Source organism: Lynx rufus, unplaced genomic scaffold (assembly GCF_022079265.1).
Source record: "Lynx rufus isolate CCGP_SWC_20201006 ecotype Redwood Valley unplaced genomic scaffold, mLynRuf1.p SCAF_39, whole genome shotgun sequence".
Taxonomy (NCBI): domain Eukaryota; kingdom Metazoa; phylum Chordata; class Mammalia; order Carnivora; family Felidae; genus Lynx; species Lynx rufus.
Window position 1 is genome coordinate 2,704,729 of NW_025814855.1, and position 15,512 is coordinate 2,720,240.

The following is a 15,512-nucleotide window of genomic DNA, read 5'->3' on the forward strand; positions in this document are numbered from 1 at the left end:
AGACATACAATTGCCAACAATCACATGAAAAGATTTAACATTATTAGTCATTCAGAAAATTCAAACCAAAACCAGAATAAGATGCCACATCAAACCTGCTGGATGGCTACAATAAAAATAATGGAAAGTAAGTATTGGTAAGGATATGGAGAAATTAGAACCCTCATACATTGCTGGTAGGAATGTAAAATTGTCCAGCCACTGTAGAAAACACTGTGGTGGTTGCCCCAAAATGTTAACATGAAATTATGACTCATTTCCACTCCTAATTATATACCCAAGAAATTGAAAACAGGTGTTTAAACACTAATATTCATAGCAACACTATTCACAACAGCCAAAGGTGTCAATAACCTAAACACACATCAACAGACGGGTAAACAAAATGTAGTATATCCACACAATGGGATATCATTCAGCCATAAAAAGGAAAGAAATACTGGTACAGAACATGATTTAGATGAACTTGACAACATTTTACTAAGTAAAGGAAGCCACTCACAGAAGAACACATATTGTATGATTTAATTTAAATGAGAAGTCCAGAATAGGCAAATTCATTGAGACTGAAAAGTTAGTGGTTGCCAGGGCAACAAGGCAATGGGGAGTGAGTGCTAATAGGGTATGGAGTTTGTTTTCAAGGTTCTAAAATCAGATCGTTGTTATGGTTGCATACTCTTGTCAGTATAGACTAAGACCACTTGGTATATTCTTTTTTTTTTTATATGAAATTTATTGACAAATTGGTTTCCATACAACACCCAGTGCTCATCCCAAAAGGTGCCCTTCTCAATACCCATCACCCACCCTCCCCTCCCTCCCACCCCCCATCAACCCTCAGTTTGTTCTCAGTTTTTAACAGTCTCTTATGCTTTGGCTCTCTCCCACTCTAACCTCTTTTTTTTTTTTTTCCTTCCCCTCCCCCATGGGTCCCTGTTAAGTTTCTCAGGATCCACATAAGAGTGAAACCATATGGTATCTGTCTTTCTCTGTATGGCTTATTTCACTTAGCATCACACTCTCCAGTTCCATCCACGTTGCTACAAAAGGCCATATTTCATTCTTTCTCATTGCCACGTAGTACTCCCTTGTGTATATATACCACAATTTCTTTATCCATTTATCAGTTGATGGACATTTAGGCTCTTTCCATAATTTGGCTATTGTTGACAGTGCTGCTATGAACATTGGGGGGGGTATATTCTTAATATGGAAGGGGTGAGTTTTATGGTTATGTGGATTGTGTCTTGATAAAAATGTTATTAACAAATGGGTTTGGGTCTTTGTGTATTTGGTTGATGGGCAACTAGAGAAAGCATTTGAAAATGTGGGTACTATTTGTAGCAACATGGATGGAACTGGAGAGTGTGATGCTAAGTGAAATAAGCCATACAGAGAAAGACAGATACCACATGTTTTCACTCTTATGTGGATCCTGAGAAACTTAACAGAAATCCATGAGGGAGGGGAAGGAAAAAAAAAAAAAGAGGTTAGAGTGGAAGAGAGCCAAAGCATAAGAGACTGTTAAAAACTGAGAACAAACTGAGGGTTGATGGGGGGTGGGAGGGAGGGGAGGGTGGGTGATGGGTATTGAGGAGGGCACCTTTTGGGATGAGCACTGGGTGTTGTATGGAAACCATTTTGACAATAAACTTCATATATTGAAAAAAAAAGTATTGGAATCATTACTTGATTGAAAACAATTCTTGAAGTGTCATATACACACAGAAAAGTACATAAGTGCTAAGTGTTGGCCAATGAATGGTCACGAACTGAACACACTTGTGTTACTAGTATCCAGGTCAAGAAACAGCATATCTATCACCGCCTGTCACTATCCTAACCTCTAATACCATGTCTTGCCCATCTTTTAACTTTATATAAAATCATATAATCTACTCTCAAGTTTGGCTTGAGATTCATCCAAACTGTTGCTTATAGTTGTAGATTCATTCTCAGGGAATGAGAATTCTCTTATTTAACTTACTGTTAGTAGATATTTTCATTTTTCAGGTATTATGGATACTTGCCATGTATGTTTTTTAGTAACTCTTTTTCAGCAAACTTATACATCAACTCTGTTGAATGTACACCTAGAAGTGGGATTTTAGTTATACAGAATGCTAGAACCTATGAAAGCCAAATACAGGCAAATGTTTTGCAAAGTGGTTGTACCATATTCTAACCTCCATATTCTATCCTCAAATGCACAGGCGATTATGTTTGTGCATGAATAATAGAAAAGGGGATGAAAGTAGACAGGTAAAAAAAGTATATAATCCCCTCTGGAATCACATCAGTGATCCTGGGGAGCACAAAAACTTACAGTAGTTCTTCTACATTGCACATTGGATTGTTCAGGGCATTACAGAGCAACTTCACATCATTGTGCGAGAGTGTTGTACCATTGAGGTTCAGGTATTTCAAATCTGGACTATGAGTGAGCACCTCAAAGAAAAGCCAACTGTCACCAGCGAAGGTAACATTATTCATCCTGCAAAAGTAAAGAAAATTTTGGGGACGTTTCATCCAACAAAACCTGAGAACACAGCCTGAGCACCTGTCTTTGAACTATGGCCTCTAATTAGCTCTCAGATCTCTAATTTCACAACTGAGTCATGTAGCTTAGTGGTTCTCAATCTGCCAACCAGCCCCTGTGAGGGCAAAATGGCCCAATGTCTGGAGACATCTCTGTTTTGCTGGGGTATGTGAATGTGTGCTGCTAGCAGCTAGTGAGTAGAAGTCAGGGATGCTACTAAACATCCTATGGTGTACAGGACAGTGCTCCACCACCAAGAATGAGACACCCTGATGAAATACCATCCATGTTAAAAACTCCCAAATTTAAATGGGTTAGCACAATGTTTATTTTTCCCTCGTGTAATGTTTCAACGCAGGTATTACTGATGTTTGGAGGGGAGGGGTTTCTTTTAAGCCAATAGTTTTCTACCTTGGATGTACATTGAAATCCCATGGGAGATATTTTGATAAATTGGTTTTGAGGCTTGACTTGGGCACGAGGAACTTTTTAAAACATCTTTGGATAGTTTTAACATGCAGAAAATATTACAAAGTCACTGCTCTACATCCTTCTCAAAGCATGGTTCCTGGACAAGCCACATCTCAGCATCATCTGGGGACTTGTTACAAATGCAGTCTTATGCCCAACTCCAGACTTACTGAAGCAGGTGTTTCCATTTTGATGAAGTTCAATTTTAATGACCTGACACTCTACTGTGTAAGTACAGACCCGGCTGATTTCCCTCTGTCTTGTGACTTCAACATTCCACTAGCAAATGGGGAATGCACATATAGAAACTCTGGTCTCTTAAAGGCGTTTGTATAAAAGTCATACTTCTGCTCACATTTTATTGCCAAGAAAGAGTCACATACTCCTATTTAGATGCCAGAGATCCACAGACATGGATAAGACAACATCATACTACGGCAAGGGGAGCACACCTAGACACCTGTGCCGGACCAATTCTCAGACAATACCACTCTTGCATATCCTTCCTGTTCTCTGGAATCCATAAGTTCCATGTCCTCTCAGAAGGTAGTCTAAACTCCTAGACTAGGAGGACTTTCCAGACAACCAGAATCTTGGATTGTCTCTCATCCTTTCATGTGCACCTCCCACTCAGAAATGTCTATACATTTCATGGCGAGGAAACAAGCCAAGTCACACCTGACCATAGTGTTCCTTGAGGTCAAGACCATAATTCTTACCCCTACTTTATCCTTGGGATTTAGTAAAAGTCTGACACCCAGCTGGATCCCAAATGTTGGTTGAAATAATGCTCCTTAAGCATTTTTAGAAGCAGCAAGTGTGGTGGCCACCAGAAGAGGCTCTGCAGTTGACCAGCTCTGAAGTTCAGAACCCAGATTTTCCCTTTCATAGCTTTGTGACCTTGAGAAACACATTTTAATGTGATGAGTACAGTAAAAGGTGACACAGCAAGAGAAATAGGCATGTGGAAATCTGCTCTGATTATAATTCTTTGATTATGCAGTTGGCCTCACCTAAAAGTGAGGTGGGACCAATTTGTTATCTACACCAGAGACTCAAGTCTAGGAGGATCCCCAACTTACTGAAGCTTTTGAAGGTGACAGCTGGGATGCCTCAGCTGATTACACAAAGTTACATAGGTTGACTCACTGAGGATACTATGACTCATTTGGAGTTCTCTGAGGTGCTCATTTGTAGTGAGCACAGAGCAGATATCATGCCAACAGAGGATATTGTAACTTGACCTGTAAGAAAGGAGAAAGGATGTGTTTTCCAGGATATTGTCAACCCAAGCAATTCATAACATAAGAAAAAATTATCTTCCTGGACATAAAAACTCTGACATAGCCCAACCTTTAACTAGACAGAATAACATCCATCAGGTAAGTTTTATATTCATTATTCTCAACCAAGGGGACTGTTGTCCCCTCTGCCCAGGCAACATTAGGCAATATCCGGAGACATTTTTTTGTTGCTACAACTTATGGGAGGGGTACTTCTGGCATCTAGTGGTAGAAACCAGGGATGCTGCTAAACATGCTACAATGCACAGGAAAGCTTCCCCTCACCCCCTGCCAACACAGAATTATCCCTCCCAAAATATCAATAGTGCCAAGGTTGAGGAACCTTGCCCTATATATGGGCAGTTTTATACTTAAGACTGGGGCAGGACATCCCAGCTGTAAGTGAGTCTTGAGTAATATAGCCTAGGCTCAAACCTAGCCTTCACAGCTTCCTAACTTGGCCAGCCTACAGGATCTTTTTGCTCCAGTTTCCCCATCTGTAACATGATACAAATCTACCTCATATGATTTTCAGGAGCACTTAGTTAAAATTTATAAGATTTCTAGAATAAATTTTAAAAGGTAATTTTTTTTTCAATATATGAAATTTACTGTCAAATTGGTTTCCATACAACACCCTAAAAGGTAATTTTTAACTGGGAATTCAAGAAAGGATGTGAATGTCGTCCTTTGAGAATGATGCTAATTATAAGTACATACCAACCATATTGAAAAGTATAAGAAACACACATGGATTCTCATATTCAATCTCCACAATACCTCACAACATAGTTAACATTATTGCCCTACATTTAGTGAGGCAACTTCAACAAAGAAGGGAAATCCCATGGGCAAGGTCATGTAGTTCATAAACAGTCACACCAGGACCTGAGCTAAGGTCTGTTTGACAGAAACAATGACAATTCTATAATAAAAATGTCCTCAGCCAAGCCCACTTGGAAATGTGGACAAATGCTGAAAAGATAACAGAAAGAAAGCAATTAGATGGACTCACACAGAGCTGTCTGCATTTCCCACTTGAAAGACATTCTGGATGGAGAAGCAAAGCTTCTGCAAACTGGAACAGTATTTTAAGCAGTAGGCAGAAACCTGCAAGTCCACGTGGTCCGTGATGGTAAAGTGAACATCTTGGAAGAAGTCCATTGCCCACTGCACAAAACCTTCATTCTGCATCTCAAACAGACAGTAACACAATGCCAAGAAATCTGTCTGTTTCTGAAGATGCTCATTCTCACCTATGCGCTGCAAGTACTGGTGACATTCCTGCTGTATCTCCTGGGACAGGTGAAAGCCAAAAACTGTATCCAGCTTTTGTTGTTCCTTTTCATTTAAAAGGCCGAATATGAAACACCCCAAAGAAATCCAATGTACCTTTTCTTTCTTCAAATAGGTAAATAGCACAGCCTTTCTACATCCAATAGCTGGGTTAGGATGGTCCATGTGGCTCTTGAGAAAATAGAACATGGCGGCACAGAACTCCTGGATGCTCACATGGAGAAACATGTAGGAGTTCTCCTCCTCCTTGCACTTCTGAAGAGCCTTTATGTCCAGCAACGTAGAGATGTCAGAATCAACTAACCCATTTCTCCTGAGGTCCCCTTCACTGAACAAAAACATGTTGGTCCACATACCCTCTGCAGCCAGGGAACACAAGCCCTTCAACTGGCCTTGGCTTTGCTCATCTGGACAGCTAGCCCCCTTGGGCGTGAACAAGTTAAAGATGAAAGAGCTATAAAGAGAGGTGGTACGTCGGCAGGTCAGCGCCAGGTCTTTCCCCTTTTCCATTTCCTGCTTCAGACAAGTGCTCACAATCCAGCAAAGGATGGGGATTTGGCACATGATAAACAAATGCCCATTTTCTCTCATGAAACTGAAGGCTTCCATGGCTCTATTCCGGTCTTGAAACATAGAGCAGAAATAGATCTTCTTATCACTGTCACTGAATCCCAGGAGTGTTCTAATTTCTGGGCACTCCAACCTATCCTCAACTTCCTGGGGGTACACAGGTGCAGCAGTGATGAGCAGCGAGGACTCCGGGAGCAATTTCTTCCTCAGCAAGCTGCTCAGGAGCACCTGTACTGGCACCTGCTCCATACAGTCTCTGCACAGATCCGACTCAGGTTCACTCAGGCTACATTTCAGTTCTTCGAAGCTGTCTATGAGAAACAAGAGTCTCTCTGGTTGGGACAGGATCTCCACAAAAGGAGTGGAGGAGTCAGACCAGCCTCTAGAGAGGAGTGCAGCCAAACTGGTCTCTGTCAACTGCTTCATTTCCCGGCAGCAGAGGTAGAAAACATAGGAGAATCTCTCCTGGTAGAGGTTGCCCTCCACCCAGGCCAACATCAACCTGATCAGGAATGTTGTCTTCCCAATCCCTTGTATTCCTTTGAGGAGCACCGTCCGTGTCTGTTTCCCAGTTTCCTTAGGAGCAAAAAACAGTTCCAAGCATTCACGTTCTCTCTGGGTGAGTTCAGGATGTAAGTGATCTTGAATCCTGGGGATAGATTCTCTGAGCCACATGTTGTTGAATTTCTCCTTCACGTGCATTTGGTACAACTTTGTGTGTCCTGAGTGAGAACAAGAGGAAAAAAGAAACATACAACATCTCCAAGTTAAACTCAATGCTCATCATATATTATATATCCTTTTTGACCCTGCAATTTTTCTTCCAAAAATGCATCTTCTCGGGATCTGCAGGCTGCAGTCTTTGGGCCAAAGCTGGACAACAGCCTGTTTTACAAATACAATTTCACTCGAACACCACCATGCTCTTTGTTTACATGTTGTCTATAGCTACCTTCCCACTACAAATGGCAGAGAGGGGTAGTTGTGGCAGAGACAGTATGAAAAAAACAACAGTGACAAAACTCTGCATATTGGGACACTTGAGAGATTTTTTATAGAAAGAACCCTGAACTGGGGCACCTGGGTGGTTCAGTTGGTTAAGTGTGCGACTCTTGGTTTTGACTCAGGTCATGATCTCACTGTTCAAGAATTTGAGTCCCGAGTCGGGCTCTGCGCTGATAGCTTGAAGCCTGCTTAGGATTCTCTCTCCCTCTTTCTGCTCCTCCTCTGCTTGTGCTCTCTCATTCTCACTCTCAAAATAAGTAAACATTAAAAATAAGAAGAAGAACGCTGAACTCAGAAGTTCAGTGGCCTGTGTGGAGGTCTGGCATCTGCTGCTCATAGCTATGTGATCTGGGGAAGGAAGGAATCTCCCCAAGCTTCAGGTTTCTCAGTTGTAAATGAAAGTAAGGCTGAGCTACCTCATATAGGGAGATTGTGAAGATCACAAGCTATAAGAGACCATGCATGTGGGACCATAACACATAGTATGATGGGATTTAGAATAGGAGGCATTTGTCAGATTTGCACTTCAATTTGGAAAGGGATGATGATATCTCCTGTGGTTGAGAACAAAGACACCAACAAGTCATTCCCACCTACATATAAGCACCATCATGTCTTATAAGCCTAATTCTCTATCGGGTTCTGAGCATGATAGTATTTGCATAGCACTCCTCATGCCCACAATGGTGCACTAAGGTAGAGAATTTGCCCTTCCCTCTCCCCCCCCCTTTTTTTAAACAGTGTTGTGAGAGGCTCACTGATTTCAACAGGCCCATGTGAGTAAGTGTCATTAAGATTGCAACCATTATCTGCCATGCCCTGGCAGGTCCAATCTGAAGGCCAATTCTGCCTTCTGTTCCAAAAAATATATTGGAGTGACTCTTTCAACATGTTCTATGTCCAACGGCATGTTTAATGACATAGATTAGGGAAGATCATGTTTCTGGTAAGGTTTGACATTCAACCCTCACTCTTGAAAAAAAAAATTACAAAGAAGGAAACTGAGGAGAAACACACAAAGGGGAAATTCAGAAACTCCTAAAACACTTCCAAGATGACAAGAAACAAACAGAAATTGTTAAAACACAGAAACTATTAATAATTTCATTCACCACTACCAACCAAAAGCAGCACCAAAAATTTGGTTTTAGTGCCTATGATTCATGCCACAAGACATTTGTTTAGCCATATTTTTTTTTGATAAGAAACCGAATCCTGTTGAATGTGTATTTTTAGTACTTTTTTGTTCCCTAGTGAAAAATTTAGGTCCTCCACTAGCTACATGTACCTATTCAGCAACTTCAATGGGACTGGTGTAACTGAGGAATGAAATTTCTTATTCAATTTAAATTAATTCAAATGTATGCCAACTGGTGCAGCCACTCTGGAAAACAGTGGGGAGGTTCCTCAAAAAATTAAAAATAAATCTACCCTATGACCCAGCAATAGCACCGCTAGGAATTTACCCAAGGGATACAGGAGTGCTGATGCATAGGGGCACTTGTACCCCAATGTTTATATCAGCGCTTCCAACAATAGCCAAATTATGGAAAGAGCCTAAATGTCCATCAACTGATGAACGGATAAAGAAATTGTGGTTTATATACACAATGGAGTACTACGTGGCAATGAGAAAGAATGAAATATGGCCTTTCACAGCAACGTGGATGGAACTCAAGAGTGTTATGCTAAGTGAAATAAGTCATACAGAGAAATACAGATACCATATGGTTTCACTCTTATGTGGATCCTGAGAAACTTAACAGAAGACCATGGGGGAGGGGAAGGAAAAAAAAAAAGGTTAGAGAGAGAGGGAGCCAGAACATAAGAGACTCTTAAAAACTGAGAACAAACTGAGGGTTGATGGGGGGTGGGAGGGAGGGGAGGGTTAGTGATGGGTATTGAGGAGGTCACCTGTTGGGATGAGCACTGGGTGTTGTATGGAAACCAACTTGACAATAAATTTCATATATTAAAAATAATAATAAAAAAGTTATGTGAAGTCAGAGTGCGTGGGTGGCTTAATCAGTTGAGCATCTTACTCTTGATTTTGACTCAGATCGTGATCCCAGGGTTGTGGGATAAAGCCCTGTGTTGAGCTCTACACTGAATATGGAGCCTGCTTAAGATTCTCTTTCCCTCTGCCCCTCCCACCCCCCCACTCATGCACTTGCTCGCTCTTTCAAAAAAATTAAATGGTGCCTGTGTGGCTCAGTCGGTTAAGTGTCCAACTTTGGCTCAGGTCATGGTCTCACAGTTCATGAGTTTGAGCCCCACACAGGGCTCTCTGCTGTCAGCACAGAACCCACTTCAGATCCTCTCTCTCTGCCTCTCTTCCACCCTTGCTCATGCTGGCTGTCTCTCCAAAGTAAACATTTAAAAAGATTAAAAAGGGAAAAATTATGTGAGGTCACTAAAGAGCTATGAAAACAGAAAGTTCTTGAGAAGCCAAGATACAGGAGACAGAGGGAAAGGCCAAGAAGGAGAGCTTAACACTTGTCTGTTTTCCTTGGGGCATTTTCCTCTAAAGAGGCTGTGAACCTGAATAGACATTAAGAGCTAAGAGGCTAATAAGCCAAGTCAAACTCCTGCCAAGTTCAAGGGTTTGGGGGACAAATGATGGGTTCAGAAGTTCAGCACACGTCAGGCATGAGGGGATACTGGATGGACCAACTAGCAACAAAATATTCCTCACAAAACACAGCCTGGCTTTGAATTATTTCAATCTGCACTATTAAGGACATATTCGTCTGTTACCAGAAGCAATTCCACTTGATCTGGAAGAACATAATCTTGCAGAGCCTCAGTAGCCTCTGCAATGTATTGTATCGAAAGCCCCGTGCTCAAAATTTCCAGGCATGCTGGGAGACAAAAACCACAGGACCAAAACAAGGAAGGGTGGGAAACACATTAGAAAAATATTTACTTTAATATCTGTCTCAAAATGAACCTAACTTAAAGTGTTCAATAAAAAAGAAGATAGGAAGGAATGGAAAAACAAAGGGAAATTATATCCATAAAATAGATTAGCTGAATTTATGAAATCAATAGATGAGTTTGTTAGCAGATTGGAAATAGCTGAAAAGGGGATTAAGGACTAAGAAAATTAGAAATAAACACACAGACTAAAACACAGAGAAGTGACTGAGGAGACACAGTGTAAAGGTCTAATATGTGTCAGCAGAGTCCCAGAAGGGAGCTAAGAATGGGACAGAAGTGGTATTTTCATATGATGGCTGAGACTGAGGAATGAGGAATGCTACCAAGACACAGGTCCAAGCTTAGCAGCTCTAACAGGTGCAAGCATCTCAACAGCACCTCAGACAGGTGCAAGTACTCCAACAGGTGCAAGCACCCCAAACAGGGAGAACACAAAGCCTCATCTATGCACATCTTGGTGAGGAGTTGAACGTTGAAGATGAAAACATGATGGTAAGTCAGAATGGCTATCTCCTCCCACTGATACCTTAAATATGCAAAACAAAGGTAATGCCTGCTACCAGGATAAATGTACAAGTGACCCTTAAGGTGTGACGTACATTCAACTGGCATTACAGAAGGAGAGAAGAGTCAGAAGAGACTCAAATGTAATGGGGCAGACTTTTCCGGAACTGGAGGAAGATAGGAGTGTCCAGATCAAAAGCATCTTTCAAGAGTGGAGCAGCAGAAATTACATTCACATCCACACAACAAAATACGAGGCTCTGGTTACAAGTCCATGGCATGGATTAGAAGCAGACCAGAAGCTGACTAATGTTACAGGTTGTATTGCCAGGATGGTTCAACATTACCCAATGGAGTGAGTGCTTATTCTTCAAAGCAACCCTCAGTCTCTCTTACACCAACAGGAGCAGAGGAGCAGAAGCATGGTGACAGGGATGACTGGTCTCCTGTTGTGATGAGGCCCTGGAGGTATTGAGAGGACAGTGCGTGAGGCTCAAACCTCTACACAGCCCTGAGGAGAAAGACCAGGGGTCTTTCTGGTCTACGACACAGCATGAAGGTGGGTAGTGGTGCAAAGGTGTGCATGGGAAGGCACATATTCCCACCTGGAAGATCCAGGGGAGGCTGACCTCATGCAACCCACTCTCTATGACCACAGCCTCTGGTGCCATGGCCATGGGCAAGAGGTCACCCACCAGTTTAACCCTTAGAGGGAGCACCTGCCTGGCATTTGCCTCTCCAGCATGGTCCTCCATCACTTGACAATTTTGTGCAAGGAGCTCAGGTGTCAGACTTTAAGATGCAGTATTAGGTCTTGCCTTGATATGTGGTAAAGTTGTGGAGGAAGAGACTGGAATGTCCTAAGCTTAAGTCCCCCTCCCTACTTTGTGCCCACAGATATGGTCCCCTAGCTAAATAATCTGTTTATTAAGGAATCAGGCATAATTCATGTTTATCCCTGAGTAGTGGGTTTCAGTTCCCTGAGAGTCATAGAATTATTCACATTCACATCCTCCAGGGATTCAGGGCACACCCACTCTTTCAATACCACAAACTGCCTGCCACACCCCTGGTTGTTCACTCTGTTTCTAAGTGAAGTCATCATGGGGCCCCATGTGGTGTGTTTTGACTATATGTGGCTGTGAGTCTATGTGCTGAAACACTGCTGTTAACTTCACCTGTACAGTGTTGGGGATTACGGGTTTAGTCATCTTCATAACCTAGAGGTGGGAATCCTTCCCCCACCAGCAGGGTATAAAAAGGAGGCAATTAAAACAGGAGTCCACAGGATCTCCAGAAGTATTTTGCTTTATTCTACCCCCTCTGGTCTGGGTCCTGGGAGTGCATGGGATTGGCAGGCAGAAGATCTCAGGTGTGAACCTCTGTTGGTCCATGGACTCTGCTGTAGCTCCTCATCTCTGATATGGTTTGAGAATGGGTGTAGGATTGCCACATGGAGCCAAGTCAAGACTGTACCATCAGTGTCCCACTAGAGATTAAGTGGTTCTCCATCTTATTAGACCCAATGCCCTCCCTTTTGAGTAATCTTGTGTCATATCTTTTCTAATCTGAACAGACATGGTGCGCCTGGATGGCTTGGTTGGTTCAGTGTCTAACTCTTGATTTCGGCTCTTGATTTCAGCCCAAAGTTGTGGGATCAAGCCTCACATTGAGCTCCATGCTGAGTGCGGAGCCTGCTTAAGATTCTCATTTTCAAAAAACAAACAAAAAAAAGAGGTTAGAGTGGGAGAGAGTCAAAGCATAAGAGGGAGGTGGGAGGGTGGGTGATGGGTATTGAGGAGGGCACCCTTTGGGATGAGCACTGGGTGTTGTATGGAAACCAATTTGACAATAAATTTCATTTAGTGAAAAAAAAAAGATTCTCATTTTCTCTTTCTCTCTCCCCCTCTCTCACAGCACACAGTGTGTGCTGTGTTCTGTCTAAAAACAAAACCAAACAAAACAAATCTGAAAGGCCATTTGTGCCTCATTTAACTTTCCCACAAATGTAATTGAACAGTCAACATGATATCCTAACTGTAATTATAAAAATGAAGTAAAACTTACCGTAAAATGGAATGTATTCCAATATCTAAATGCTCCAACGGGGCTACTATAAAGATGTAATGAAGTTGCCAAGAGCCCACATCGTATGTGAATAGGATACACACAAATACAGACGGTGGTAGTGGAAACTCAGAGGTCACAAGAAGGGCTGATATTTGGGCAGATGAGGGTGTAAAATGGTCCACAATTCAATAAAATTCTGAACAAAAGACACACTTCCCTCAAAAAAAATATTGGCCCTTAAGATGATACTGCTTATAGGTCACAGATTTTCCGACATGAACTATTGCTTGCTAAATATTAAAACACACACGTATTTGGCAATGATTTCAAAATCTCACTGACCACTGGCACTCTATGCAGTCTTGAATAAACACACTACCACACCAGTTACCGTCAGCTCAGTGGACCACCCACAGTAGATGGTGTCATTGCTAATGGGTCAAAGCTATAGTTCCTACAATACAATATCACCTTGGAGTTTCTGCTTGGACACAAGTTCTCTGCCCAGGACAAAATTACAGGTAATCCAGACAGAAGTGCAGTACAGGTTAGGCCAGGATATCCACCCACATTTTACCACGTCTAACCATGAGGTCCTAATTAAGTTACTTTCTATCTACAAGGGTAACAGTGTCCCATCATAGATTCTGGCCCTGCTGTAGGTAGACATGTAGAGAACGTTTATCAGCATCATGGCATAATCTTCATTATGAGGAACCTGTCCCCATCCCACAACCCCAGACCCTCTCACCTGTGATCTCTTTTTTTGCCTTCTCACAGAGATCTTTTCTATTGATCTTGTTAAAGATGCTGAAAGTCACATTCCATGCTTGCTGTTCCTTGTAATGCCTCATCAGCAGGTTTGCAAGATCTTCCCGTGTTGCCTTCTTTATTTCAGTCCAGGGAATTATCTTGAGTCCAAGCTTCAGAGGCTCCTGTTTTAGGAGCTCCTTAAATTTTCTGAACTCATCCTTTTTGAGCTCCTCCAGGTACCACATCAGGCCAAAATCAGAAAAGAAAGATGACGCCATCTTGACCAGGACAGAGATGTCAATCTTCAAAGAGAGAATTACCACTAACAAGAAATATATGGAACCTGTGAAAAATTCAGGGCAGTACCAAGCTATAAGAAAAAAAAAATCAATTGTAACTAAGTTTTTGTATAGTACCTTGCTAGTTTTGGGGGGAATGGGGATGAGGGCAGGAATTTCTTTAGACCAGACCCATCTCTTCTCACCTTTTTATTGAAACGATCATGAGAAGGATGACAATAAAATTCAGCATGAGTAAGAAATAATCCTTGGAGGAATTTTTTCTAACCCTAATTCTGACAATGCCTGGTGGAGATACATAATAAAACATATCCAATGTTAGTATCCAGGAAAGGACTCCTAATGAAGATATAGATACCTGGTATAAACCAGTTGAAAAAAATTAAATAAGCCAAATATGTCCCAATTAAGGCTTACATAGTTACAGTACCTGATGAGTTCAACTTTAAGGCAAAAATCAAGATGACAGATAGTGATATCTTTACCTAATAAAAAAGGGAACTATTATTTCATAAGATATGATAATCTTAGCCTATATTCACCTGATATATCCTGAATTTCAATGCAAATAAAGACTTACAAGCAGTGAGAAATTACGTATCTCTCAGTAGATAGTAGAGAAGGCATGCCCACACAAAAACAGTCAGTTGATTTTTTGACAAAGGCACAGTGCAGAAAGGACTTTTTTTTTCAATGACTGGTGCTGGGACAACTGGAAGTCTATATGGAAAAAAAAAAAACGTAGATTCAGATCTCAGATCTTATACAGAAATCAAGTCCAAATGAATTACAGACCTAAATGTAAAATTCAAAACTATAAAATCCTGGAGAAAAGATAGAAGAAAATCTATAGGACATTGCATTTGATCAAGAGTTTTTCCAATACAGTATAAAAAGCCTGATCCACAAAAGAAAAATGATAAGCTGGACTTTCCTTTGTTCTGAGAAAATCTTGTTAAGGTAAGGAAAAGACAAGCTACAGACTGGGGAAAATTATTAAAATTACATACCTGATAAAATATTTCTATCGAGAATATACAAAGGGCTCTTAAAATTCAACAAGAAATTAAACTCAATTAAAAAAAAGGTAGAAGAGATGTTAAGGAAGATGGCGGCGTAGGAGGACGCTGGGCTCACCGCGCGTCCTGCTGATCACTTAGATTCCACCTACACCTGCCTAAATAACCAAGAAAACCGCCAGAGGATTAGCAGAACAGAGTCACCGGACCCAAGTGCAGACGAGAGGCCCACGGAAGAGGGTAGGAAGGGCGGCGAGGCGGTGCGCGCTCCACGGACTGGCGGGAGGGAGCCGGGGCGGAGGGGCGGCTCGCCGGCCAAGCAGAGCCCCCGAGTCCGGCTTGCAAAAGCGGAGGGGCCTGACGGACTGTGTTCCGACAGCAAGCGCGACTTAGCGTCTGGGAGGTCATAAGTTAACAGCTCTGCTCGGAAAGCGGGAAGGCCGGAGGACAAAGGGAGGGTGAGCTGCGGAGCCCCCGGACGACAGAGCTCAGTTTGGCGGGGAACAAAGGCGCTAGCCAGCGCCATCTCCCCCGCCCATCCCCCAGCCAAAATCCCAAAGGGAACCGGTTCCTGCCAGGGAACTTGCTCGCTCCGCGCGAACACCCAACTCTGTGCTTCTGCGGAGCCAAACCTCCGGCAGCGATCTGACTCCCTCCGGCTGCCACAGGGCCCCTCCTGAAGTGGATCACCTAAGGAGAAGCGAGCTAAGCCTGCCCCCCCTGCCGCCGTGCACCTTGCCTTCCCACCCCAGCTAATACGCCA

The 15,512-nt window shown here is 42.3% G+C and overlaps 1 protein-coding gene across 1 annotated transcript in view; it reads right to left on the minus strand.

Annotated features, from left to right (window-relative positions):
* The window catches only part of NLRP4 (NLR family pyrin domain containing 4), a 29,968-nt gene extending 16,259 nt beyond the window's left edge, over positions 1 to 13,709 (minus strand). The window contains exons 1-4 of the mRNA XM_047094269.1: positions 13,430 to 13,709; positions 5,309 to 6,881; positions 4,093 to 4,254; positions 2,327 to 2,494 (exon numbers count right to left, since the gene is read on the minus strand). Coding sequence (XP_046950225.1) covers positions 2,327 to 2,494; positions 4,093 to 4,254; positions 5,309 to 6,881; positions 13,430 to 13,709 — 2,183 coding nt within the window. The remainder of the gene's footprint in view (positions 1 to 2,326; positions 2,495 to 4,092; positions 4,255 to 5,308; positions 6,882 to 13,429) is intronic.
* Positions 13,710 to 15,512: the final 1,803 nt, after the last annotated feature.